This window comes from Macaca nemestrina, chromosome 20, assembly GCF_043159975.1.
Source record: "Macaca nemestrina isolate mMacNem1 chromosome 20, mMacNem.hap1, whole genome shotgun sequence".
Taxonomy (NCBI): domain Eukaryota; kingdom Metazoa; phylum Chordata; class Mammalia; order Primates; family Cercopithecidae; genus Macaca; species Macaca nemestrina.
The window spans coordinates 55,941,621-55,967,561 of NC_092144.1; the positions used below are offsets into that span (position 1 = coordinate 55,941,621).

The window sequence follows — 25,941 nt, forward strand, 5'->3', positions numbered from 1 at the left end:
TCAAGACCAGTCTGGGTAACACAGCGAAATCCCATCTCTACAAAAAGCTGGCAGGAGGATCACTTGAGCCTGGGGGGGGTCAAGGCTACAGTGAGCCATGATTGTGCCGCTGCACTCCAGCTTGGCAGACAGAATGAGACCCTGTCTCAAAAAAAAAAAAAAAAAAAAAAAAAACCCACAAAGATATGGGGAACACACGATGTGTGTGTCAGAGCAACACAGGGAACTTCCTTATCTCCCCCCCAATATATATACCACCTCCCCGCCTCCCTTTCCCACCTCCATCTATCTCCCCATATTTGTCAGAGAATTCCTCTCAAGGGTAATGCAGTTGAATTTGAGGGGCAGCAAAGCTCAGGGGTGAAGCCACAGGCTCAGGAGGTGAGTTTAAATCACAGTACCACCACTTCCTGGCTGGTTTGCCCCTGGAAAGTGACATCGTCTCTCTGTGTCTCAGTTCCTTCTTCTGGAAAAGGGGGAGAATAAATTAACAGGCCCACCCCAGAGCTGTTGGGAGGATGTTTGAAAAGTGCTAAGCCTGGCCTGATACCTAAACAGCTCAGCAAGTGTCAGTCAGGATCACTAGCAGTAATATTTGCTACTGACTGCTTTCTTCTTTTTTTTTCTTTTTGAGAGGGAGTCTTAGAATCTGTTGCCCAGGCTGGAGTGCAGTGGTGCAACCTCAGCTCAGTGCAACCTCTGTCTCCTGGTTCAAGCTATCCTCCTGCTTCAGCCTCCCAAGTAGCTGGGACCACAGGTGTGCGCCACCATGCCTGGCTAATTTTGTATTTTTAGTAGAGACGGGGTTTCGCCACGTTGGCCAGGCTGGTCTCGAACTCCTGAGCTCAGGTGATCCACCCGCCTTGGCCTCCCAAAGTGCTGGGATTACAGGCGTGAGCCACTGCGCCTGGCCAATCTTTGTATTTTTAGTAGAGACAGCATTTCACCATGTTGGCCAGGCTGGTCTTGAATTCCCGATGTCAGGTGATTTGCCCGCCTCAGCCTCCCAAACTACTGGGATTACAGGCGTGAGCCACCATGCCTGGCCCCAAAAGATATTTTGGTCAAGCGAGGCCAATTCATTTTAAGAGGCAGAGAAGAGAGCAACAGAGTGACAAGGCGAAGCTCAGAAAGATTAAAGCAGGAGAACTAAAATATTCTCCAGTGCCACAACTGGGTGCTCATTTCCATCCAACCTGTTTGCTTTGCGGAGGGGGAAAGTGAGGCCTCGATGGGGCAGAGCCAGGGCCTCTCCACTTGCTCACGGGTCCTGGTCCCAGCATTCAATTTGATATTAGCTGCCTCCCCCAAGCCCTCCTGAATCCACCCCACTCACAAGGCTCTGGGAACACATACCACTAGAAAAAAACCACAGAGCTTTATTATTCTCAACACCAATGGCAATGGTCTTCATAGGACGAGAGAGTGAGTTCTGTCGATGGATAGGCAGCCCCTACTTGCCGGCGATGAGCGGGTTCCGCAGGACCACGATGACCGAGTCCCCACGCAGGAACATCTTGGAGATGTAGCGGTCTTTGTTGACTGGCTTGGATTTCTTCTTGCCCTTGCCGCTCTTAGGGACCTCAGTCCACATCTCCTTCACGTTCTCCAGCACCATGTTGCAGTGCCTGGTGGGGAACAGGGAGGGGAGGCACTGGGTGTGAGGGGGGTGCCTCTGACAGCGCTGCCTGCTGCTCGCCCCCTCCAGCAGCATGGCTTGGGGAAGGGTGCAGGTGCTAGGCTGGATGACCAAGCTGCCAAGGCCAATTCTGCCAGTCCTTAGGTTGAGGCTGAGGCAAAGGACTGCACCTCTCTGTGCCAGTTTGTTCATCTTTAAGAGGGAAGACAATCACAGTACCTTCCTCACAAGGTCGTTGAATATTATCTTTTTTTTTCTTTTTTTTTTTTGAGACAGAGTGTCGCTCTGTTGCCCAGGCTGGAGTGCAGTGGTGCGATTTCAGCTCGCCGCAACCTCTGCCTCCTGGGTTCAGGCAATTCTCGTGCCTCGGCCTCCTGAGTAGCTGTGAATACAGGTGTGCACCACCACGCCCGGTTTTTATATTTTTAATAGAGATGCCGTTTCACCATGTTAGCCAGGCTAGTCTCGAACTCCTGACCTCAGGTGATCCACCCGCCTTGGCCTCCCAAAGTGCTGGAATTACAGGCATGAGCCACCACACTGGGCCATACACCCCAGGCGTCTGAGAAACCTGTCTTTGAGCTCTTCAGACTGGAGCTAGGGCAGCCTCTCTAGGCCTGCACAGAACACCTCCCAGGACCCAGCACTCACCTATCGAAGGCCTTCACACGGCCCAGGAGTTTCTTATTGTTCCGACAGTTGATGAGCACTTGGGTGTTGTTCTTGACTGACTGAGTGAGCACAGAGAGTGGACCCGTGTTAAATTCCTCCTCCTCTCGCTTCTGCAGCTCCTCTGGGGTCATCTCACTCTTGGGCTTGTTGAGGAGGCTCCTGCATGGACAAACATGGAACCCACAAGTGAGAGAGGCTGGAGCTTTGAGGATGGGTGGTCAGGGCCTCAGCCTCAATGTCTCCCCAGCCTTGTCCCATCACATCCGTCCTGTTTGGCCTTCTGAGTATCACCAGCTGGATGCCTAACAGACATTTTCTTTTTTTTTTTTTTTTTTTTTTTTTTTTTGAGACGGAGTCTCGCTCTGCCGTTCAGGCTGGAGTGCAGTGGCCAGATCTCAGCTCACTGCAAGCTCTGCCTCCCGGGTTGACGCCATTCTTCTGCCTCAGCCTCCCGAGTAGCTGGGACTACAGGCGCCCGCCACCTCGCCCGGCTAGTTTTTTGTATTTTTTAGTAGAGATGGGGTTTCACCGTGTTAGTCAGGATGGTCTCGATCTCCTGACCTCGTGATCCGCCCGTCTCAGCCTCCCAAAGTGCTGGGATTACAGGCTTGAGCCACCGCGCCCGGCCGACATTTTCTTTTTCTTTTCGTTTTTTTTTTTTTTTTGAGACAGAGTCTTGCTCTGTTGCCAGGCTAGAGTGCAGAGGCATGATCTCGGCTCACTGCAACCTCTGCCTCCTGGGTTCAAGCGATTCTCCTGCCTCAGCCTCCTGAGTAGCTGGGACTACAGGCGCGCGCCACCTCCACGCCCAGCTAATTTTTGTGTTTTTAGTAGACAGTGGGTTTCACCACGTTGGCCAGGATGGTCTTGATTTCCTGACCTCGTGATCCACCCGCCTCGACCTCCCGAAGTGCTGAGATTACAGGCGTGAGCCACCGCACTTGGCCAGACATTTTCAACTCTGCATGTCTCAGGTCGGGATCCAGATCACCCAACCACCGAAGCCTACCCTATCCACAGTGTTCCCCATCTGCCTTCTAGTTCTCTGGGCAAAAACTCTTTGTCAACTTGATTCCTCTTTTTCCCTTACATCCTACAATAAATCTGTAGGAAGTGGCCATTTCTTACCATGGCCTAAGCCTCTGTCATCTCTGACCTGGAATCTTTCCGGTCTCTCTGCCTCCACCCATGTTCCCTGACAGTCTGTTCTCCACAGAGTGGTCTGAGGGGGCTGTGCTAAAACCTAAATCATAACATGTCACTCTTCAAAGCCCTCCCAGGGGCTGGGTACGGTAGCTCATGCCTGTAATCCTAGCACTTTTGTGGTGCAGAGGTTGCGGTGAGCTGAGATCGCGCCACTGCACTCCAGCCTGGCAACAGAGCAAGACTCCGTCTCAAAAAAAAAAAAAAAGAAAAAAAAGAAAAGAAAAGAAAAGAAAATGTCTGTTAGGCATCCAGCTGGTGATGATTCACAAGGCGGGTGGATCACTTGACGTCAGGAGTTCGAGAGCAGCCTGGCCAACACGGTGAAAACCCATCTCTACTAAAAATACAAACAAAACAAAAACAACAACAAAAAATTAGCCAGGCGTGGTGGTGCACGCCTGTAATCTCAGCTACTTGGTAGGTTCTGGCAGAAGAATCGCTTGAGCTCAGGAGTCGGAGATTGCAGTGAAGCGAGATCATGCCACTGCACTCCAGCCTGGGCGACAGGGCGAGACTGTCTCAAAAAATAAATAAATACAAATTAGAAAATACAAAAATTAGGCTGCGTGTGATGGCTCACGCCTGTAATCCCAGCACTTTGGGAGGCCAAGGGGGGTGGATCGCCTGAGCTCAGGAGTTCCAGACCACCCAGGGCAACATGGTGAAACCCTGTCTCTACTAAAAATACAAAAAAATTAACGAGGTGTGGTGGCGCATGCCTCTAGTCCCAGCTACTTAGGAGGATGACGCAGGAGAATCGCTGGAGCCCCAGCAGCGAAGGTTGCAGTGAGCCAAGATTACACCACTGCACTCCAGCTTGGGTTACAGAGTAAGACTCCATCCCCCACCCCCCAAAAAAAAGTAGCTGGGCATGGTGGCGCGTGCTTGTAATCCTAGCTACTTGGGAGGCTGAGGCAAGAAGATCACTTGAACCCAGGAGACAGAGATCGTGCTACTACACTCCAATCTGGGTGACAGAGTGAGATTCCATCTCAAACAAACAAAAGAAAATCCTCCCATGCCCCCCCGCCATCTCAGTGTAGAAAGTAAAACCCCGGCCAGGCACGGTGGCTCACGCCTGTAATGCCAGCACTTTGGAAGGTCGAGGCAGGTGGATCATTCGAGGTCAGGAGTTTGAGACCAGGTTGGCCAACATGGCGAAACCTGGTCTCTACTAAAAATATAAAAGTCAGCTGGGCATGGTGGTGGGTGCCTGTAATCCTAGCAACTCGGGAGGCTGAGGCAGGAGAATTGCTTCAACTCGGGAGGCAGAGGTTGCAGTGAGCTGAGATCGCACCATTGCACTCCAGCCTGAGCAACAGAGCAAGGCTATGTCTCGGGAAAAAAAAAAAAAAAAAAGATTTTTTTTTTCCTTGGGAACAAAAGGTTTCATTCACTGATGTATCCTATGTGGCTTAAGTAGTGTCTGATACATCAACATTCAATGTAATATTTGGTGCACTAATAAATGAGCAAAATCATGCCAATCACTCGTTATCCCTTTAAGTTGTGAATTAGGTCGAAAACGCATCTGTCTCCAGCTCAAATGATCAGGAGAAGTCCCTTATTTCAAATCATTATTTCTAAAAGTCCTAACTTCCCTTCCCCAGTATTCGTTTTGATTTCTTTTGTTTCGTTTTGAGATGGAGTCTCACTCTTCGCTCAGGCTGGAAGTGTGCAGTGGCGCAATCTCGGCTCACTGCAACCTCCGTCTCCCGGGTTCAAGCGATTCTCCGGCCTCAGCCTCCCAAGTAGCTGGAATTACACGGGCCCGACACTACATCTGGCTAATTTTTGTATTTTTGGTAGACACGGGGTTTCACCACAATGGCCAGGCTGGTCTCAAACTCCTGACCTCAGGTGATCTGCCCGCCTCGGCCTCCCAAAGTGCTGGGATTTACAAACCTGAGCCACCGCGCCCGGCCTCCCCCAGTATTCGTAAAATCGCTGCCCCTTAACATTCACTTCAATAGGACTAATTATCTAGGATCCCCCTCCGTTATCGTTTAAAATATGTTTTTCATAATTAAAAAAAATTTTTTTTGTAGAGACGGGGGTCTCGCTATGTTGCCTAGAGTAGTCTCGAAACTCCTGTGTTCTAGCGATGCTCCCGCCTTGGCCTACTAAAATGCTGGGATCACAGGCATGAGTCCCCGCGCCCAGCCCAGCGCGTTATCTGATAAAGCTGTCCCCTCTCCCGAAGTCACGATGCGTCAAAGGCCCCACGCCCGTTCTCAAACTCATCAGGAGAAAAGCAGGACGCTCCATCCCTAAAACATCTGCCCCTGTCCCCCACCCCGCTCTCTGCTCAACCCTTCCCACCCTCAATCGGTCAAAATTTCCACCCTCAACCTCCTTCCCGCCGCCTAAGCCTAGCCCGGCCTCACATGATGGTCACTAAGCTCTCCGTTCACTCCCGTTTCCTCCGCGTTGCTGCAGCCTGAGGCGAGAGAGGCGGGACTTCCTCTTCCTGCGACCCACTTCCGTTGGCGCCTGCGCAAAGCCAACCAGTAAGTGGAGGCGTGGCCTGTTGCCATAGCATTGCCCACCAACGGTGCACAATGAAAGAATAAAAGCCTCGGATAGGGATTCGAGGCCAGTCAGAACCACACGGGGCAGATGTTTATGACAATGAAGACAAAAGGAAAGGCGGTCTAATTCAAACCGTTTCGTTGAAGAATGGTACAGGTTGAAGGAGGGAAATGACAAACTATTTCCAAATGCCCGCCGGCCGTGACTTCGGGGGCGCGGCCTCCGCTGAAGCCAATCCGCTCCTCGCTTCGGAGACAGGCACCGCCCCTCTTCCCTCTGGGACGGGTTATTGACGTATCTACTGATCTTTCCGACCCTGCGCCACCAATCCCCTGCCTACATCCGGGAGGGGCATGGACCTGCGCCCGAGAGATTGAATATTTTCCACGATCAAACGCTGCTCATTGGCTTTCCCCCTCCGCTAAGGCGGAGCCTATCTCTTTTGCGCTCCCTTTTGGGTCGTGCCATTCTCAGAAGAACCAACCCCAATACCCAAGGGAGGCCGGGAGGCGTGTCCTCAGGACCGTAGCTCTTATTGGTTTCGCTGCTCGCTGTGGGGTGGGCAGGTGCAACCGCTGCTGTTGCTTATTGGCCCACTGATTCCATGGGGTGGAACTTGGCTGGGCCTAAACTCAATCGTGGTCTGGTACAGGTTTCAGGGCATAGCTGCCATGCGTTCCGGGGGCCGCGGGCGGCCCCGCCTGCGGCTAGGGGAACGTGGCGTTATGGAGCCACTCTTGCCCCCGAAGCGCCGCCTGCTACCGCGGGTTCGGCTCTTGCCCCTGTTGCTGGCGCTGGCCGTGGGCTCGGCGTTCTACACCATTTGGAGCGGCTGGCACCGCAGGACTGAGGAGCTGCCGCTGGGCCGGGAGCTGCGGGTGAGGCTGGGCGGGGACCCGGGCACCGCGGGGACCCTCATTCCCTCCCCGCTGTTACCCAGGGTTGACTTGGCTTTAGCGTACGGCCCTAACCGCAGATGCCACAGTCTTCGTCATCTGAGCGCATGACCCTTACCAAAGGAATAAGGCTTCGGGCTGGTTTTACAACAGTAGCTTCCTTTTATGAGGAAAGGTCTGAAATAGTAAGACGAGGGGGTTCAGGGTTCTACGCCTTTAGTCAACTATTTGGAAGAGTCCCTTCCTCCATCTCCCCTCTCTCTCACTGGGCCTCGATTTCCCCATCAAGTTTGAGGTAGGCTGGACCGGATGGTCTTGGAAGGACTTTTTCTGAGCCTTGGATTTATCCTAGAAGTCTCCGATGCTGGAGGCCGCAAATTAGAAAGAGGACCCGGGGCTGCTTGTGGGTGACGGCGCCCGGGGTAGGGATGAAATGGTGGGTTGCTCTCATTCTTCCCTTCCCTATCCCACCTCCTTCCCAAGGTCCCGTTGATCGGAAGCCTTCCCGAAGCCCGGCTGCGGAGGGTGGTGGGACAGCTGGACCCACAGCGTCTCTGGGGCACTTATCTGCGCCCCCTGCTGGTTGTGCGAACCCCAGGCAGCCCGGGAAATCTCCAAGTCAGAAAGGTAAAGGGACCCACCTCCAGTCCCTGACCCCCTAGCCCTCCAGGGAATGGGAAATAAGCATCCTGTTCAAGATCCCAAAGGAGCTAAGAGGAGGAACTGGGGCAATGACTGGAATTAATCGGACTCTAGACTCCCATGCTGAAAACAAACCACCAGGCTGTACTGCCCCCCTTAATGCCCCCACCAAAAGCTTACTATGTGCTAGGCATAGGCAACAGACAGCCCTTTAAGGTGGGTACCAATATGATCTTCATTATGCAGATGGGGAAATTGAGGCTCAGAGAGGTTATACACATTGCACAAATCCTACAGATAATAAATAGTAGACCTTAGCCTGGTGCACTGGCTCATGCCTGTAATCCCAGCACTTTGGGAAGCCAAGGGGGGGGAATAATCTGAGAACTTCGAGACTAGCCTAGTCAACATAGTGAGACCCAATGTTTAGAAAATCATAGACCTAGAGTTGAACCCAAGCAGGTTGGCTCCAACCTGGTGCTGTAATGTGAGTCATTTAAAGGCCAGGCACAGCGGCTCACACCTGTAATCCTAGCACTTTGGGAGGTCAAGACAGGCAGATCACTTGAGGTCAGGAATTTGAGACCAGCCTGGCCAACATCGTGAAACCCCATCTCTACTAAAAATACAAAATTAGCCAGGCGTGGTGGTGGGTAACTGTAGTCGCAGCTACTTGGGAGGCTGAGGCATGAGAATCACTTGAACCCAGGAGGCGGAGGCTTCAGTGAGCTGAGATTGCTCCACTGCACCCCAGCATGGGTGACAGAGCAAGACTCCATCTCAAAAAAAAAAAAAAAAAAGAGTCATTTAAATACTGCCTGAGTCCCAGTGCGACCTCATCCACTTAGATTGTGACCTTGGACTTGTTTCTTTTCTCTTTTCTTTTCTTTTTTTTTTTTGAGACGGAGTCTCACACTGTTGCTTGGGTTGGAGTGCAGTGGCGCAATCTCGGCTCACGGCAACCTCCACTTACCAGGTTCAAGTGATTCTCCTGCCTCAACCTCCTGAGTAGCTGGGATTACAGGTGCCCGCCACCACGTCTGGCTAATTTTTTTGTATTTTTAGTAGAGACGGGGTTTCACTATGTTGGCCAGGCTGGTGTTGAACGCCTGACCTCGTGATCCACCTGCCTCAGACCCCCAAAGTTCTGGGACTACAGGCGTGAGCCACCGTGCCCAGCCCGAACTAGTTTCTTAACCTCTCTGAGCCCATTTCCTCATCTGCAAAATGGGATCATGTATCGGCAGTCCCTCCCCTTTATGGTTCCGAGAAGAGAGCTTAGCACACAGTGAGAGCTATTTAAGGGTAAGCTGTGATGAGTCTTGTTGGCTTCAAGAGGCGGGGTCACCCCAACATCTGGCACCCAGTAGGTACTCACCAGGACTGTCAAGGGAATGATTTTAATCACAGTAGGGGACTGGGCACAGTGGCTCACACCTGTAGTCCCAGCACTTTGGGAGGCCGAGGCAGGCAGATCACTTGAGGTCAGGAATTTGATACCAGGCTGGCCAACATTGTGAAACCTCATCTCTTCTAAAAATACAAAAAATAGCCAGGTGTTGTGAGGGGGGCCTGTAACCCCAGCTACTCGGGAGGCTGAGTCAGGAGAAATCACTTGAAGCCAGGAGGCAGAGGTTGCAGTGAGCTGAGATCGAGCCACTGCACTCCAGCCTGGGTGACAGAGCAAGACTCCATCTCAAAAAGAAAAAGAAAAAAAGAGGCCAGGCACGGTGGCTCACGCCTGTAATCCCAGCACTTTGGGAGGCCGAAGCAGGCAGATCACGAGGTCAGGAGATCAAGACCATCCTGGCTGACACGGTGAAACCCCGTCTCTACTAAAAATACAAAAAATTAGCCGGGCGTGGTGGCGGGCACCTGTAGTTCCAGCTACTCAGGAGACTGAGGCAGGAGAATGGCGTGAACCCAGGAGGCGGAGCTTGCAGTGAGCCAAGATCGCGCCACTACACTCCCTTCTGGGTGACAGAGCGAGACTCTGTCTCAAAAAAAAAAAAAAAGAAAAAGATAAAAAAGAAAGAAATCCATTAAATCAGAGTGGGACTTTAGAGTCAACCCATCTGCTCTACATGGCTCAGGTCACGTGGCCCTTCTCCCCACCTCCTCCCCAGTCCCCGTCCACCCTCCCACCTCTCTCTTGCTGCTAGTTCCTGGAGGCCACGCTGCGGTCCCTGACAGCAGGTTGGCACGTGGAGCTGGATCCCTTCACAGCCTCGACGCCCCTGGGGCCAGTGGACTTTGGCAATGTGGTGGCCACGCTGGACCCGGGGGCTGCCCGTCACCTCACCCTTGCCTGCCATTATGACTCGAAGCTCTTCCCACCCGGATCGACCCCGTTTGTAGGGGCCACGGACTCGGCTGTGCCCTGTGCCCTGCTGCTGGAGCTGGCCCAGGCACTTGACCTGGAGCTGAGCAGGGCCAAAGAACAGGTAAGGAGCAGGAGTTGGGGAGGGTAGTGGGCTACCTCCACCTTTTCCCAAGCCCCCACCTTACCTTTCCTGGACATTTGTCATCCCTCTCATCTTCCCACTCTACTCCGCGCACGGTGTCACAGGGATATTTTTTTCCTTTTTTGAGACAGAGTTTCACTCTTGCTCCCCAGGCTGGAGTGCACATGGCGGGATCTTGGCTTACTGCAACCTCTGCCTCTCGGGTTCAAGCGATTCTCCTGCCTCAGCCTCCCTAGTAGATGGGATTACAGGCATGTGCCACCACGCACAGCTAATTTTGTAATTTTAGTGGAGACGTGCTATCTCCATGTTGGTCAGGCTGGTCTCGAACTCCCAACCTCAGGTGATCTGCCTTCCTTGGCCTCCCAGAGTGCGGGGATTACAGGCGTGAGCCACCACGCCTGGCCATCACAGGGATCTTTTTACCTCCTAGATGTCAGATTCTCTTTCCTCTCCCCCAAACCCTCCCAGGGCTCCCGCCTCATTGCAAGCATAATCCAGAGTCCTTATATTGGCCCATGGGCTGTGCCCTGTTACCTCTCCAGCCTCATCTCCCACCCCTCACCTCTTGCTCACTCTGCTGTAGCCACCCCTACCTCCTCTGGATTCCTCAAACCCGCAGGGCTCACTCCCGCCTCAGAGCGTTTGCACTTGCTGTTTGCTTTGGATAGAATGTGCTTTTCTGGCCAGGCTCGGTGGCTCACGCTTGGAATCCCAGCATTTTGGAAGGCTGAGGTGGGTGGATCACGAGGTCAGGAGTTCAAGACCAGCCTGGCCAACATGGTGAAACCCTGTCTCTACCAAAAATACAAAAATTAGCCACGCTTGGTGGTACACACCTGTAACCCCAGCTACTCGGGAGACTGAAGCAGAGAACTGCTTGAACTCGGGAAGCGGAGGTTGCAGTGAGCTGAAGTTGCACCACTGCTCTCCAGCCTGGGTGACACAGCAAGACTCCATCTCAAAAAAAAAAAAAAAAAGAATTATCCGGGTGTAGTGGCATGCTACTTGGGAGGCTGAGAGGGGAGGATGGCTTGAGTCGAGGAGTTTAAGGCTGCAGTGAGCCATGATCATGCCACTGTATTCTAGCCTGGGTGACAAGAGACCTTGTCTCTTAAAAAAAAAAAAAAAAAAAAAAAGAATATGCTTTTCATAGATATCTTCCTGGCTGACTCCCACTCTTCACTCAGGTGTCCACTCCATTGTCACCCCTTTAAAGAGGCCTTCCCGGCCGGGCATGGTAGCTCACGCCTGTAATCCCAGCATTTTGGGAGGCCAAGGCAGGCAGATCATTTGAGGTCAGAAGTTCGAGCCCAGCTTGGCCAACAGGGAAACCCCATCTCTACTAAAAATACAAAAATTAGCTGGGCATGGTGGTGCACACCTGTAATCCTGGCTACTTGGGAGGTTGAAACAGGAGGATCGGCCGGGTGCGGTGGCTCAAGCCTGTAATCCCAGCACTTTGGGAGGCCGAGATGGGTGGATCACGAGGTCAGGAGATCGAGACCATCCTGGTTAACACGGTGAAACCCCGTCTCTACTGAAAAATACAAAAAAAAAACTAGCCGGGCGAGGTGGCGGGCGCCTGCAGTCCCAGCTACTTGGGAGGCTGAGGCAGGAGAATGGCGTGAACCCGGGAGGCGGAGCTTGCAGTGAGCTGAGATCTGGCCACTGCACTCCAGCCTGGGCGACAGAGCGAGACTCTGTCTCAAAAAAAAAAAAAAAAAAGAAAGAAACAGGAGGATCACTTGAACCCGGGAGGCGGAGGTTGCAGTGAGCCAAGATCACACCACTGAACTCCAGCCTGGACGACAGAGCGAGATTCTGTCTCAAAACAAACAGAAAAGAAAAACACAGATCTCATCATGGTCTTGCCCTGCTCAACCCCCCTCCGTACCTCCCCAGTGTCCCTATAACAAAGCCCACACTCCCTGGCCCTTGCTAAACCCTCCGGACTCCTCTCAAACCTCTGGGACCCCTTCCCTGGCCACAGCCTTGCCCTGTGTTGCTCCCTTGGCTGGGAATGCTCTTCCTCCTGCTCCATTTTGCCAGGCCGGTTCCTACCCATTCTCATGGCAAACATCCCTTCCCAAAAGACCCAACGCCCTCTCCAGGCCAGGTCATCCCCCAGCCTCCTTCCTATGCCCTCTCAGGACTCTATAGTTCTTAGAAGCATTTGTCTCAACTGCATTTCGCTGTTTGTATAATTACTCATTTGTGGCTCTATCTCTTTCTCCAAACTGAGCTTGAGGAATAATAATCAGAGATAACCCTTATTTAGTTACATGCCAGGCACTGTTCTTTTTTTTTTTTTTTTTTTTTGAGACGGAGTCTTGCTCTGTCACCCAGGCTGGAGTGCAGTGGCCGGATCTCAGCTCACTGCAAGCTCCGCCTCCCGGGTTTACGCCATTCTCCTGCCTCAGCCTCCCGAGTAGCTGGGACTACAGGCGCCCGCCACCTCGCCCGGCTATTTTTTTGTATTTTTTAGTAGAGACGGGGTTTCACCGTGTTAGCCGGGATCGTCTCTCGATCTCCTGACCTCGTGATCCGCCCATCTCGGCCTCCCAAAGTGCTGGGATTACAGGCTTGAGCCACCGCGCCCGGCCCAGGCACTGTTCTAAGACCTGGATTCAAACCTTACCCTTTGAAAAGAACTGTTATTGCTGGGCGTGGTGGCTGACATCTGTAATCCCAGCACTTTGGGAGGCTGAGGCAGGTGGATCATTTGAGGTCAGGAGTTTGAGACCAGCCCGGCCAACATGGTGAAACCTTGTCTCTACTGAAAATACGAAAATTAGCTGGGCGTGATAGCGGGCGCCTGTGGTCACAGCTATATGGGAGGTTGAAGCAGGAGAATCTCTTGAACCTGGGAGGTGGAGGTTGCAGTGAGTCAAGGTTGTGTCATTCCATTCCAGCCCGGGTGACAGAGCAAGACTTAGTCTCAAAAAAAAAAAAAAAAAAAAAAAAAAAAAACCTCAGCCAGGCGCGGTGGCTCAAGCCTGTAATCCCAGCACTTTGGGAGGCCGAGGCCTGATCACGAGGTCAGGAGATCGAGACCATCCTGGCTAACACGGTGAAACCCCGTCTCTACTAAAAAATACAAAAAATCAGCTGGGCGTGGTGGCGGGCGCCTATAGTCCCAGTCACTTAGGAGGCTGAGGCAGGAGAATGGCGTAAACCCGGGAGACAGAGCTTGCAGTGAGCTGAGATTCGGCCACTGCACTCCAGCCTGGGCCACAGAGCGAGACTCCATCTCAAAAAAAAAACAAAAACAAAAAACTCTTATTAACCCCATTTATAGATGAAGAAACTGATGCTTCTAGAAGTTAGTAACTTCCCCTTGCCTGCTTTGTTATGAAGCAGCCAAGTACGGATTTGATCCCAGACAACTGGACTCAGAATCTGTGCTCTTGGCTACCACGTTCAATGAGTGAGGACATCTCATTTGTTCTGTTAAGCCATGCAAATGGGCAAGAAGTGTGGGTGTGCTGAGGCTGAGGGCTAGTCCTGAGCTGTCTCTGACCAGCCCCCGCTGCTCCCACAGGCAGCCCCGGTGACCCTGCAACTGCTCTTCCTGGATGGTGAAGAGGCGCTGAAGGAGTGGGGACCCAAGGACTCCCTTTACGGTTCCCGGCACCTGGCCCAGCTCATGGAGTCTATACCTCATAGCCCCGGCCCCACCAGGATCCAGGCTATTGTAAGACCAGGGTCCCCTGACTTCTGGCGAGGGAGGGAGAAGGTGAAGCGGGGCTGGCGTCATCTTGCGCGGGCCCCTCCAGTCCTGGCCTTTCTCCTTAGGAGCTCTTTATGCTTCTTGATCTCCTGGGAGCCCCCAATCCCACCTTCTACAGCCACTTCCCTCGCACAGTCCGCTGGTTCCATCGGCTGAGAAGCATTGGTAAGGGTGAATGTGGAGGTGGGCCCCAGCCCACCTGGGGTATGGGGTACAGGGCGGCGGGCTGGGGTAGGACAGGCACCTACCCTCTAAAGGCTCATCTACCAGTCTGGGCCACATAGGAAGACCCCATTTTTTTTTTTTTTTGAGATGGAGTCTCACTGTGTCACCCAGGCTGGAGTGCAGTGGCGTGATCTTGGCTCACTGCAACCTGCACCTCCCAGGTTCAAGCCATTCTCCTGCCTCATCCTCCCGAGTAGCTGGGACTACAGGCGCATGCCACCATGGCCAGCTAATTTTTTATTTTAGCAGAGACAGGGTTTCACTATGTTGGCCAAGCTGGTCTCGAACTCCTGATCTCGAGATTCGCCCACCTAAGTCTCTCAAAGTGCTGGGATTACAGGCGTGAGCCACCGCGCCCTGTGACCCCATCTCTTAAAAAAAGAAATTAGCACCGGGCATGGTGGCTCACGCCTGTAATCCCAGCACTTTGGGAGGCTGAGGCAGGCAGATCACGAGGTCAGGAGATCGAGACCATCCTAGCTAACATGGTGAAACCCTGACTGTACTAAAAGTACAAAAAATTAGCCGGGCGTGGTGGCGGGCGCCTGTAGTCCCAGCTACTCGGGAGGCTGAGGCAGGAGAATGGTGTGAACCCAGGAGGCAGAGCTTGCAGTGAGCCGAGATTGCGCCACTGCACTCTAGCCTGGGCAACAGCTGGGTGCAGTGGCATGCACCTGTCATTCCAGCTACTAGGGAGTATCCTTTGAGCCTGGGAGGGCAAGGCTCCTGGGAGGTCAAGGCTGTAGTGAGCCAAGATTGCACCACTGCACTCCAGCCTGAGATCCTGTCTCAAAAAAAAAAAAAAAAAAAAAAAAGCTGGCTTGGTGGCTCACACCTGTAATCCCAGCACTTTCAGAGGCTGAGGCGGGTGGATCACTTGAACTCAGGAGTTCCAGACCAGCCTGGGCAACATGGCGAAACCCCGTCTCTACAAAATAAAAACAAAAATTAGGTCAGTCGTGGTGGCTCACGCCTGTAATCCCAGCACTTTAGGAGGCCGAAGCAGGTGGATCACCTGAGTTTAGGAGTTTGAGACCAGCCTGGCCAACGGGGCGAAACCCCTTCTCTACTAAAAATACGAAAAGTTAGCCAGGCGTGGTGGTGTGTGCTTGTAATCCTAGCTATTCAGGAGGCTGAGGCAGGAGAATCGCTTGAACCTGGGAGGCGGAGGTTGCAGTGAGCCGAGATCGCGCCACTGCACTCTAGCCTGGGCAACAGAGTGAGACTCCATTAAAAAAAAAAAAAAAAAAAAATTAGCCAGGCGTGGTGGCACCTGCCTGTAGTCCCAGTGACTTGGGAGGCTGAAGTGGCAGGATCACTTGAGTCTGGGAGGTCGAGGCTGCAGTAAGCTGTGATTGCACCACTGCACTCCAGCCTGGGTGACAGAGTGAGACTCTGTCTCAAAAAAGAAATAAATAAAAATAAAAATTTAAAAACGTTAAAAATTGTTTTTCTTCCTTTTTGTGGAGAACAGGGTCTCGCTATATTGCCCAGGCAGGTCTCTAACTCCTGGGCTCAAGTGATCCTCCCGCCTCTGCCTCCTTGAGAGCTGGGATTACAGGCATGAGCCACTGCACCCGGCCTAAATATTGTTTTTAAAAATAAAGGCTCGGCCAGGTGCAATGGCTCACGCCTGTAATCCCAACACTTTGGGAGTCTGAGGTGGGTGGATCACAAGGTCAGGAGTTCGAGACCAGCCTGGCCAATATGGTAAAACCCTATCTCTACTATAAATACAAAAAGTAGCCAGGTGAGGTAGTGTGTGCCTGTAGTCCCAGCTACTCCGGAGGCTGAGGCAGAAGAATCGTTTGTACCTGGGAGGCATAGGTTGCAGTGAGCTGAAATTGTGCCACTGCACTCCAGCCTGGGTGACAGAGCGAGACTCTGTCTCAAAAAATAAAATAAAATAAAATAAAGGCTCATCCAGCCTTTTCTCTACCTCTCTATCTTTCTAAGGAACTAGAGATTAGTGATAGTGATTAACAGACGGGCTGTAAGGTGAGACAGCTGTGGTTTCCAATCTTACCAGCTGGGTGAACTTGGACAAGTGGCTTCATTTCTCTGAGCCTCAGTTTCCTATCTGTAAAATGGCCAGTGGGGGCTGGGCCTGGTGGCTCTCGCATGTAATCCCAGCGCTTTGGAAGGCTGAGGCAGGTGAATCACAAGGTTGGGAGTTCGAGACCAATCTGGCCAATATGGTGACACCCCATCTCTACTAAACATTCAAAAATTAGCTGGGCATGGTGGCGGGTGCCTATACTCCCAGCTACTCAGGAGTCTGAGGCAGGAAAATTGCTTGAACCTGGGAGGTGGAGGTTGCAGTGAGCCGAGATTGCGCCACTGCGCTCCAACCTGGCGACACAGCGAGACTGTCTCAAAAAAAAAGGCCAGGGGACCCAGAAGTAGTGGCTCATGCCTGTAGTCCCAGCACTTTGAGAGGCCGAGGCAGGAAGATCACATGAACCCAGAAGTTTGAGGCCAGCCCGGGCAACACAGGAAGATCCCGTTTCCACACACACACACAATTACCCAGGCATGGGGGCAGGCGCGTGAAGTCCCAGCTATTTGAGAGGCTGAGACTGGAGGATCGCTCAGGCCAGCAAGATTAAGGCTGCACTGAGCTGTCATCGCCCCACTGCATTCCAGTGTGGATGAGAGAACAAGATCTTTTTTTTTTTTTTTTTTGAGACAGAGTCTCGCTTGGTCTCCCAGGCTGGAGTGTAGTGGCCCAATCTTGGCTCACTACAACCTCTGCCTCCTAGGTTCAAGCGATTCTCCTGCCTCAGCCTCCTGAGTAGCTGAGACTACAGGCATCTGCCACCACGCCTGGCTAATTTTTATATTTTTAGTAGAGACAGGGTTTCACCATATTGGCCAGGCTGGTCTCGAACTCCTGACCTTGTGATCCGTCCGCCTCAACCTTCCAAAGTGCTGGGATTACAGGCGTGAGCCACCTTACCTGGTCTTTTTTCTTTTCTGTTTTTTTTTTTTTTTTTTTTTTGAGACAGAATCTTACTCTGTCACCCAGGCTGGAGTGCAGTGGTGCAATCTCAGCTCACTGCAACCTCCACCTCCCAGGTTCAAGCAATTCTTGTGCCTCAGCTTCCCAAGTAGCTGGGACTACAAGCGCCCACCACCACACCTAGCTAATTTTTGTATTTTTAGTGGAGACAGGGTTTCACTATGTTGGCCAAGCTGGTTTCGAACTCCTAACCTCAGGTGATCCACCTGCCTCGGCCTCCCTAAGTGCTGGGATTACAGGTGTGAGCCACCACACTGGGCCACAAGATCTTGTCTCAAAAAAAAGAATGTCTATGTCTTAGACTTGGAGGGATTGAATGAGACCAGGAACATAGTGAGCCCACAGGAAGGAGTAACTGGCATTCATCCTTGTTGGGATGACCAGGGCTTTGTCTCTGGGTGCTCTGCCCTCCTCTGATTTGTGGACTGGGGACCTTTGACTACTAAGGACTAACCCTTCCTCTCTAATCACCCCCACCTCCAGAGAAGCGTCTGCACCGTTTGAACCTGCTGCAGTCTCATCCCCAGGAAGTGATGTACTTCCAACCCGGGGAGCCCTTTGGCTCTGTGGAAGACGACCACATCCCCTTCCTCCGCAGAGGTACCTGCTGCAGGGAGGGACGGAGGGTGGGTGTCTAAGGAAGCCACAAGTTGGAACTGGCCATGGCCCCTTCCCAGGGCTGGGGAATGGTGCTAAGTGGCCTAACCTCTTTGTGCTTTGATTTATTCATCTGTAAAATGGGGATAATACTCCCTATCTTAGAGTATTGTTGAGGAGATTGAACGTGCTAACACCAGTAAAGACCTTACTTGGACCAGCACCCAGCACATAGCAAGCATTCCAGAAATGTTTGCAGCTCGGCACGGTGGTTCACACCTATAATCCCAGCACTTTGGGAGGCTGAGTTAGGAGGGGTGTTGGGGGACAGGAATCCTCGAGCCCAGGAGTTTGAAACCGGCCTGGGCAACATGGCATAAATCTTGTCTTTACTAAAAATACAAAATTTAGCAGGGCATGGTGGTTCGCACCTATAGTCTCAGCTACTCAAGAGGCTGAAATGGGAGGATCACCTGAGCCTGGAAAGTCAAGGCTGCAGTGAGCCTTGATTGAGTAGCTGCGCTTTAGCCTGGACAACAGAGGGAGACAATATTTCAAAAAACAAAAAAAAAGTGCGAGGGCTGGGCGTGGTTGCTCACGCCTGTAATCCTAGCACTTTGGGAGGCTGAGGCGGGTGGATCACCTGAAGTCGGGAGTTTGAGACCAGCCCGGCCAACATGATGAAACCCCATCTCTACTAAAAATACAAAAATTAGACAGGTGTCGTGGTACCTGCCTGTAATCCCAGCTACCCGGGAGGCTGAGACAGTAGAATCGCTGGAATCCGGGAGGCAGAGGCTGCAGTGATCTGAGATCGCGCCACTGCACTCTAGCCTGGGCGACAGAGAGAGACTCCGCCTCAAAAAAAAAAAAGTGCCCGAACATACTATCTTTCACCAGTGTGTGAGGGCAAGGCAAGGTTACCTAGAGGCTGGGCTTGGGCTCCTGGGTTGTGGTGGGCTGCAGCGGACCTGACAAAGTCTCCTCTGTCACTTCAGGGGTCCCCGTGCTCCATCTCATCTCTACGCCCTTCCCTGCTGTCTGGCACACCCCTGCGGACACAGAGGCCAATCTCCACCCGCCCACGGTACACAACTTAAGCCGCATTCTGGCCGTGTTCCTGGCTGAATACCTGGGGCTCTAGTGCCCTCGGCCAATGCCTGTGCAGAGGACTGACAGAGAAGGTCCCACCGGGGGCCAGTGAAGCTCAGGCGGGATCTGCCTAGAGTGTGCTGGCTTGTCGTTTTCACACCTTTGTCTCCTAATTGTGCTACAATTGGAAGACCTTCTTTCTTTTGATTGTCTCAAGCTGCCACCCTTCAAGGATAGGGAAGAGACCATTGTGGGGTGACAGCTAGAGGAATAAGAACGTGGTCCCTCCCCAGAGGTAAACACTTGGTCCAAAGGTTTGCAGGGGCCAAATGGTGTTTTTTTTTTTCTTTGAGACAGAGTCTTGCTTCGTCGCCCAGGCTGGAGTGCAGTGGCCCGATCTCAGTTCAGTACAAGCTCCGCCTCCTGGGTTCATGCCATTCTTCTGCCTCAGCCTCCCGGGTAGCTGGGACTACAGGCGCCCACCACCATGCCCGGCTAATTTTTTGTATTTTTAGTAGAGATGGGGTTTCATCGTGTTATCCAGGATGGTCTCAATCTCCTGACCTCATGATCTGCCCGCCTCGGCCTCCCAAAGTGCGGGGATTATAGGCGTGAGCCACTGGCCCGGCAAAATGCTGTTCTTTAGGTCAGCGAACTGAAAGAGCAAAAGACTGCTAGGTGTGGTGGCTCATGCCTGTAATACCAACACTTCGAGAGGCTCAGGGGGGGAGGATCACCCGAGGTCAAGAGTTTGAGACCAGCCTGGCCAACACGGTGAAACCCTGTCTCTACTAAAAATACAGTCATTAGCTGGGCACAGTGGCAGGTGCCTGTAATCTCAGCTGCTTGGGAGGCTGAGGCAGGAGAATCACTTGTACCCAGGAGGCGGAGGTTGCAGTGAGCCGAGATCACACCACTACACTCCAGCCTGGGCGACAGAGCAAGACTCTGTCTCAATAAAATAAATAAATAAATAAATAAATAAATAAATAAATAAATATTTTTAAAAAAGAGTAAAAGACTAAAAGACTGTTACTGGTCTGGTCCAGTGATGCCACCCAACCAGATGAATTCTCCGTGGCTTATTTTGTGTCAGGTAATTCTCCAGAATGGCAGCCTTGCTACTGTACCAGTCCTAACCTAACTCCCACATGGGGCACATAGGATGTGTTCATAACCAGGCACAGAGGAGACAAGCTGATATTTTGGAAGTTCAGATTCTTCCAAACCCAATGGGTAATAAGCCATTGTTTCTGGCTGGGCATGGTGGTTCACATCTGTAATCCCAGCTCTTTGGGAGGCAGAGGCAGAGGGATAGCTTGAGCTCAGGAGTTTGAGATAAGTCTGGGCAATATAGTGTGACCCCATTCTCCAGAAAAAGGAAAAAGAAAAAAAGTGTAACCAGTGTTTCTGCAAAACACCACCTGCATAAGCCAGGTGTGGTGGTGCACACTTGTAGTCAGGAGGCTGAGGTGAGAGAATCCCATGAACCCAAGAGTTTAAGACCAGCCTGGGCAACACAGTGACACCCTGTGTCAAACAAACAACAACAACAACAAAAACGCCAAACATTCTGTAGAACTCATGTAAATAGACATTGCATGACAAAGGGGATCTGAAATCCAAGAAGCAGGGTGAGACAACATAAAATGCGTTTCCTCACTGCATCATGTGAATTTTTAAGACAGAGGCTCCCAAAGTATTTCACTATGGAACCCTTTTTATTAGGAAGCACTTCATAGAACTAAGATACCTCAGCCGGGCATGGTAGCTCACACCTGTAATCCCAGCACTTTGGGAGGCCAAGGCTAGTAGTTCACCTGAACTCAGGAGTTTGAGACCAGCTTGGACAACATGATGAAACCCCATATCTACTAAAAATACAAAAATTAGCCAGGTATGGTGGCATGAGCCTGTAATCCCAGCTACTTGAGAGGCTGAAACAGGAGAATCGCTGGAACCCAGTGGCAGAAGCTGCAGTGAGCCAAGATCACACCACTACACTCCAGCCTGGGCGACAGAGCGACACTCTGTCTCAACAAACAAAATACAACAACAACAAAAGAACTAGGATGCCTCAGAAGGTACTTTGGAAAACAACGGGTTTTGAAAGTCTGGGAGCGGCCGGGCGCAGTGGCTCAAGCCTGTAATCCCAGCACTTTGGGAGGCCGAGGCGGGTGGATCACGAGGTCAGGAGATCGAGACCATCCTGGCTAACACGGTGAAACCCCGTCTCTACTAAAATACAAAAATCTAGCCGGGGGAGGTGGCGGGCGCCTGTAGTCCCAGCTATTCGGGAGGCTGAGGCAGGAGAATGGTGTGAACCCGGGAGGCGGAGCTTGCAGTGAGCTGAGATCCGGCCACTGCACTCCAGCCTGGGCGACAGAGCGAGACTCCGCCTCAAAAAAAAAAAAAAAAAAAAAAGAAAGTCTGGGAGCATCTATGAGCGCAATGGGTAAGACAGATCTAGATCTATTGCAGAGTAGCTACAGCACACTGGCTCTCCCTTTCAGCTGTTGGTGCAGCAGTGTGAGATGGTGGGTGTAACTGCAAACTCCAGTGAGCAAGTATTTCCCAACCCTACCTAATTTTCAGACTCAGCTGGGGTGCTTATTAAAAAATGCAGACTGGGTGTGGTGGTTCATGCCTGCAATCTCAGCACTTTGAGAGGTTGAGGTGGTAGGATCACTTGAGCCCAGGACGTTTTTCCTGTTGAGGTGGAGTCTCGCTCTGTCACCCAGGCTGGAGTGCAGTGGTGAGATCTTGGCTCACTGCAACCTCCGCCTCCTGGGTACAAGCGATTCTCCTGCCTCAGCCTCCGGAGTAGCTGGGACTACAGGTGTGTGCCACCACGCCCAGCTAATTTTTGTATTTTTAGTAGAGACGGGGTTTCATCGTGTTAGCCAGGATGGTCTCGATCTCCTGACCTTGTGATCCACCTGCCTCGGCCTCCCAAAATGCTGAGATTACAAGTGAACCACCATGCCCGGCCCATGCTGTCCTTAAGGACACACTTTGGTGCATACACAGCTGCTCAGCAAACCAACTCAAAAGAAAAACCTGAGACGGATGGCATCTGGAAGCAGAGTCCTACACCGAGCTCTGTGCCTGTGGGTTTATGACTTTGATGGAAACTTAGCAGTGAACACGGATGCCAGGCCAAGGTGGAGGATTAGTACAGAGTGTAGCGAGCATCTGCCCTCCAAATCAACTCCAGGGCTGAAACTCGGGGTATCAAATGAGAGGATAAACATAGGTCCTCAATTTAGGTTCATCCACATTCGCTGACATTTATTGAGCATCTACTATGTGCCAGGCATCATGAGAACTTTTTTTTTTTTTTTTTTTTTTTTGAGACGGAGTCTTGCTCTGTCACCCAGGCTGGAGTGCAGTGGCCGGATCTCAGCTCACTGCAAGCTCCGCCTCCCGGGTTTACGCCATTCTCCTGCCTCAGCCTCCCGAGTAGCTGGGACTACAGGCGCCCGCCACCACGCCCGGGTAGTTTTTTTTTTTTTGTATTTTTAGTAGAGACGGGGTTTCACCGTGTTAGCCAGGATGGTCTCGATCTCCTGACCTCGTGATCCGCCCGCCTCGGCCTCCCAAAGTGCTGGGATTATAGGCTTGATCCACCGCGCCCGGCCTTTTTTTTTTTTAAGATGGAGTTTCGCTCTTGTCACCCAGGCTGGAGTGCAGTGGCACAATCTTGGCTCACTGCAACCTCTGCCTCCTGGGTTCAAGCGATTCTCCATCATCAGCCTCTAAGTAGCTGGGATTACAGGCGCCTGCCACCACGCCCAGCTAATTTTTCTATTTTTTTTGGTGGGGGGACAGAGCCTTACTCTGTCGCCCAGGCTGGAGTGCAATGGCGAGATCTCGGCTCTCTGCAAACTCCACCTCCTGGGTTCAAGCGATTCTGCTGCCTGAACCTCCCAAGTAGCTGGCAATACAGGCACCTGTCACCATGCCCTGCTAATTTTTTCTATTTTTTAGTACAGATGGGACCATGTTGATCAGGCTGGTCTCGAACTCCTGACCTCAGGTGTCCACCCGCCTTGACCTCCCAAAGTGCTGAGATTACAGGCATGAGCCACCAAGCCCAGCCCATGAGAACTTTTTTCTACATATATCAAACTATGTAGTCTCCCTGACTACAAATCCTGAAATAGGTACAATTTCAGTTCTCATTTTGCAGGTGAGGCGGCTGAGACTGAGAATTGCGAACCAGTTGCATGCGGTGTGAGGATTTTCACTCACAGCTGTGCTTGCAACCCCCATGTCCTACCTCCCTTCCAAAAAGTACCTGTGGCTGGGTGTGGTCACTCACCCCTGTAATCCCAGTCCTTTGGAAGGTAGAGGCAGGAGGACTGCTTGAGCCCAGGAGTTCCCGACCAGCCTGGGCAACAAAGACCCTATCTCTACAAAAAAAAATTTAAGGGCCAGGCGCGGTGGTTCACGCCTGTAATCCCAGCACTTTGCGAGGCCAAGACGGGCGGATCACGAGGTCAGGAGATCGAGACCATCCTGGCCAACACAGTGAAACCCCATCTCTACTAAAAATACAACAAATTAGCTGGGCATGTTGGCAGGCGCGTGTAGTCCCAGCTACTCGGGAGGCTGAGGCAGGAGAATGGCGTGAACCTGGGAGGTGGAGCTTGCAGTGAGCCGAGATTGTGCCACTGTACTCCAGCGTGGGGGACACAGCGAGACTCTGTCTCAAAAAAAAAAAAAAAAAAAAAATTAAAATTAGCCAGTATGGTGGCAAGTGCCTGCGGTCCCAGCTACTTGGGAGGCTGAGGCAGGAGGATCTCCTGAGCCCAGGAGTTTGAGGTTATAGTCAGCTATGATTGTGCCACTGCACTCCATCCAGCCTGGGTGACAAAATGAGACCCTGTCTCAAAAAAAATAAAAATAAAAACACCCCAAATCCACCCCCACCACTACCAAAAAAAAAATACACTTGTGCCAGATGAGATTTGTTAAGAAAAAGTATCCAGATAATTTTAACTTTAATCTGCTTTATGCAGATTTTTGGCTTGAATCTGGGGTAAGAACTGTTAGCCCTGTTGTACAGATGAGGCTGCTGGCAAGGTCCCACAGCCAGCAAACCCTTTTTTTTTTTGTAGACAAAGTCTCACTCTGTCACCTAGGCTGGAGTGCAGTGGCAGGATCTCAATCTCTGCTCACTGCTACATCTACCTCCCACGTTCAAGCAATTCTCGTGCTTCAGCCTCCCAAGTAGCTGAGATTACAGGTGCACACCACCATGTCCAGCTAATTTTTTGTATTTTTAGTAGAGAGAGTTTCACCATGTTGGCCAGGCTGGTCTCGAGCTCCTGACCTCAAGTGATCCGCCCTCCTTGGCCTCCCAAAGTGCTAGGATTATAGGCGTGAGCCACTGTGCCTGGTCTAAATTAGATTTTTGTAGAGATGAGCTCTTGCTATGTTGCCCAGGCTGGTGTTGAACTCCTGGCCTCAAGTGATACTCTTGACCTCCCGAAGTACAGAGAGCACAGGTGTGAGGCACCATGCTTGGCCTTTTTTTTTTTTTTTTTTTAATGCTGTTGGTGTCTTTTATCAGTTTTTAATTTTCCAACTATCATGTCTTTAAATAGCATCTTTGGGCAGGGTGTGGTGGCTCATGCCTGTAATCCCAGCACTTTGGGAGGCCGAGGCGGGCAGATCACGAGGTCAGGAGATTGAGACCATCTTGGCTAACACGGTGAAACCCCATCTCTACTAAAAATGCAAAAAATTAGCCAGGTGTGGTGGCAGGCACCTGTAGTCCCAGCTACTTGGGAGGCTGAGGCAGGAGAATGACGTGAACCTAGGAGTTGGAGCTTGCAGTGAGCAGATGCATGCCAGCCTGGGCGACAGAGTGAGACTGCATTTCAATAAATAAATAAATAAATAAATAAATATTGTCTTTGTACTTATCCTTTCTTTCATTTCTGGAATGCCAATTAAATGTGTTATTTTTTTCCTTTAAAAAGCCACATGTATAAATGTGTTAGATCAATTTTTGCTATTTAACCCAGCCATTGGGTTACTATTGATTATTGCAGTTTTTTTCCCCCTACACAACACTGAGGTATGCGTTTTCTTTCTTTCCTTTTTTTTTTTTTTTTGAGACGGAGTCTCGCTGTGTCACTCAGGCTGGAGTGCAGTGGCATGACCTCGGTTCACTGCAACCTCCAGCTCCCGGGTTCAAGTGATTCTTTTGCCTCAGCCTCCCAGTAGCTGGGACTACAGCTGCATGCCACCACACCCAGCTAATTTTGGTATTTTTAGTAGAGACAGGGTTTCAACATATTGGCCAGGTTGGTCTCAAACTCCTGACATTGTGATCCCCCCGCCTCGGCCTCCCAAAGTGCTGGGATTACAGGTGTGAGCCACTGTGCCCGACCTTGCATTTTTCATTTGTAAAAGTTATGTCAGTGGGTTCCTTTCCTACTTACTAGGCCATTTTGATGTTTTTTTTAAATTAATTGATTTTTTTTTACAGTTTTGGCTTCCTTGCTGATAATTCCAAGCTTTTTAAATTTTTAAACATAGTTTAAAATAAATTTTGTATTATAATCAGTGATTGACAGTTTCATCATGTGAAGCCAACTTTGTGGGTGTTTTGTTGTTTCTGCTGGTTCTTGTTCATATTATTTCCATTTGTGTTTGGTTATTTGTGTACTACTCATTACCTGAAGAATTATTTGTGGTGGGCTGGGTGCGGTGGCTCACACCTGTAATCCCAACACTTTGGGAGGCCGAGGCGGGCGGACTGCTTGAGGTCAAGAGTTCAAGACCAGCTTGGCCGACATGGTAAAAGCCCATCTCTACCAAAAAAAAAAAAAAAATATTGCTGGGCATGGTGGCAGGTACCTGTAATCCCAGCTACTTGGGAAGCTTAGGCAGGAGAATTGCTTGAACCAGGGAGGCGGAGGTTGCAGTGAGCTGAGATTGTGCCACTGCACTATAGCCTAGGTGACAGCAAGACTCCATATCAAAAATAAAAAAAAAGCCAGACGCGGTGGCTCACACCTGTAATCCCAGCACTTTGGGAGGCCAAGGCGGGTCAGGAGTTTGAGACCAGCCTGGCCAACATGGTGAAACCCTGTCTCTACTAAAAATACAAAAAATTAGCCGGGTGTCACGGCATGCACCTGTAGTTCCAGCTACTTGGCAGGTGAGGCAGGAGAATCACTTGAACCCAGGAAGCAGAGGTTGTA

The 25,941-nt window shown here is 51.3% G+C and overlaps 2 protein-coding genes across 4 annotated transcripts; one reads left to right on the top strand and one right to left on the bottom strand.

The window, feature by feature from the left end:
- Positions 1-1,359: 1,359 nt before the first annotated feature.
- On the bottom strand, positions 1,360-9,750 carry LOC105478675 (small nuclear ribonucleoprotein D2 polypeptide). Of its 3 annotated transcripts, XM_071087164.1 has the most exons (4): positions 9,733-9,750; positions 5,905-6,010; positions 2,291-2,470; positions 1,360-1,628 (listed from the first exon to the last, which is right to left on the bottom strand). In XM_071087164.1, coding segments are annotated over exons 2-4 (357 nt in total). In that variant the 5' UTR covers positions 5,907-6,010; positions 9,733-9,750; the 3' UTR covers positions 1,360-1,453. The 3 variants fall into 3 exon arrangements, with proteins under 3 accessions (XP_070943265.1, XP_070943264.1, XP_011734543.2); XM_071087163.1 differs by lacking the exon at positions 9,733-9,750 and having other exon boundaries at positions 5,905-6,028; XM_011736241.2 differs by lacking the exons at positions 5,905-6,010; positions 9,733-9,750 and adding an exon at positions 5,173-5,190.
- On the top strand, positions 6,279-20,879 carry LOC105478676 (glutaminyl-peptide cyclotransferase like). The gene is made up of 7 exons (XM_071087162.1): positions 6,279-6,927; positions 7,429-7,572; positions 9,750-10,031; positions 13,597-13,749; positions 13,851-13,950; positions 17,516-17,632; positions 18,628-20,879. The coding sequence occupies exons 1-7, from the start codon at positions 6,721-6,723 to the stop codon at positions 18,771-18,773; spliced, it is 1,149 nt and encodes a 382-aa protein (XP_070943263.1). The 5' UTR covers positions 6,279-6,720; the 3' UTR covers positions 18,774-20,879.
- Positions 20,880-25,941: the final 5,062 nt, after the last annotated feature.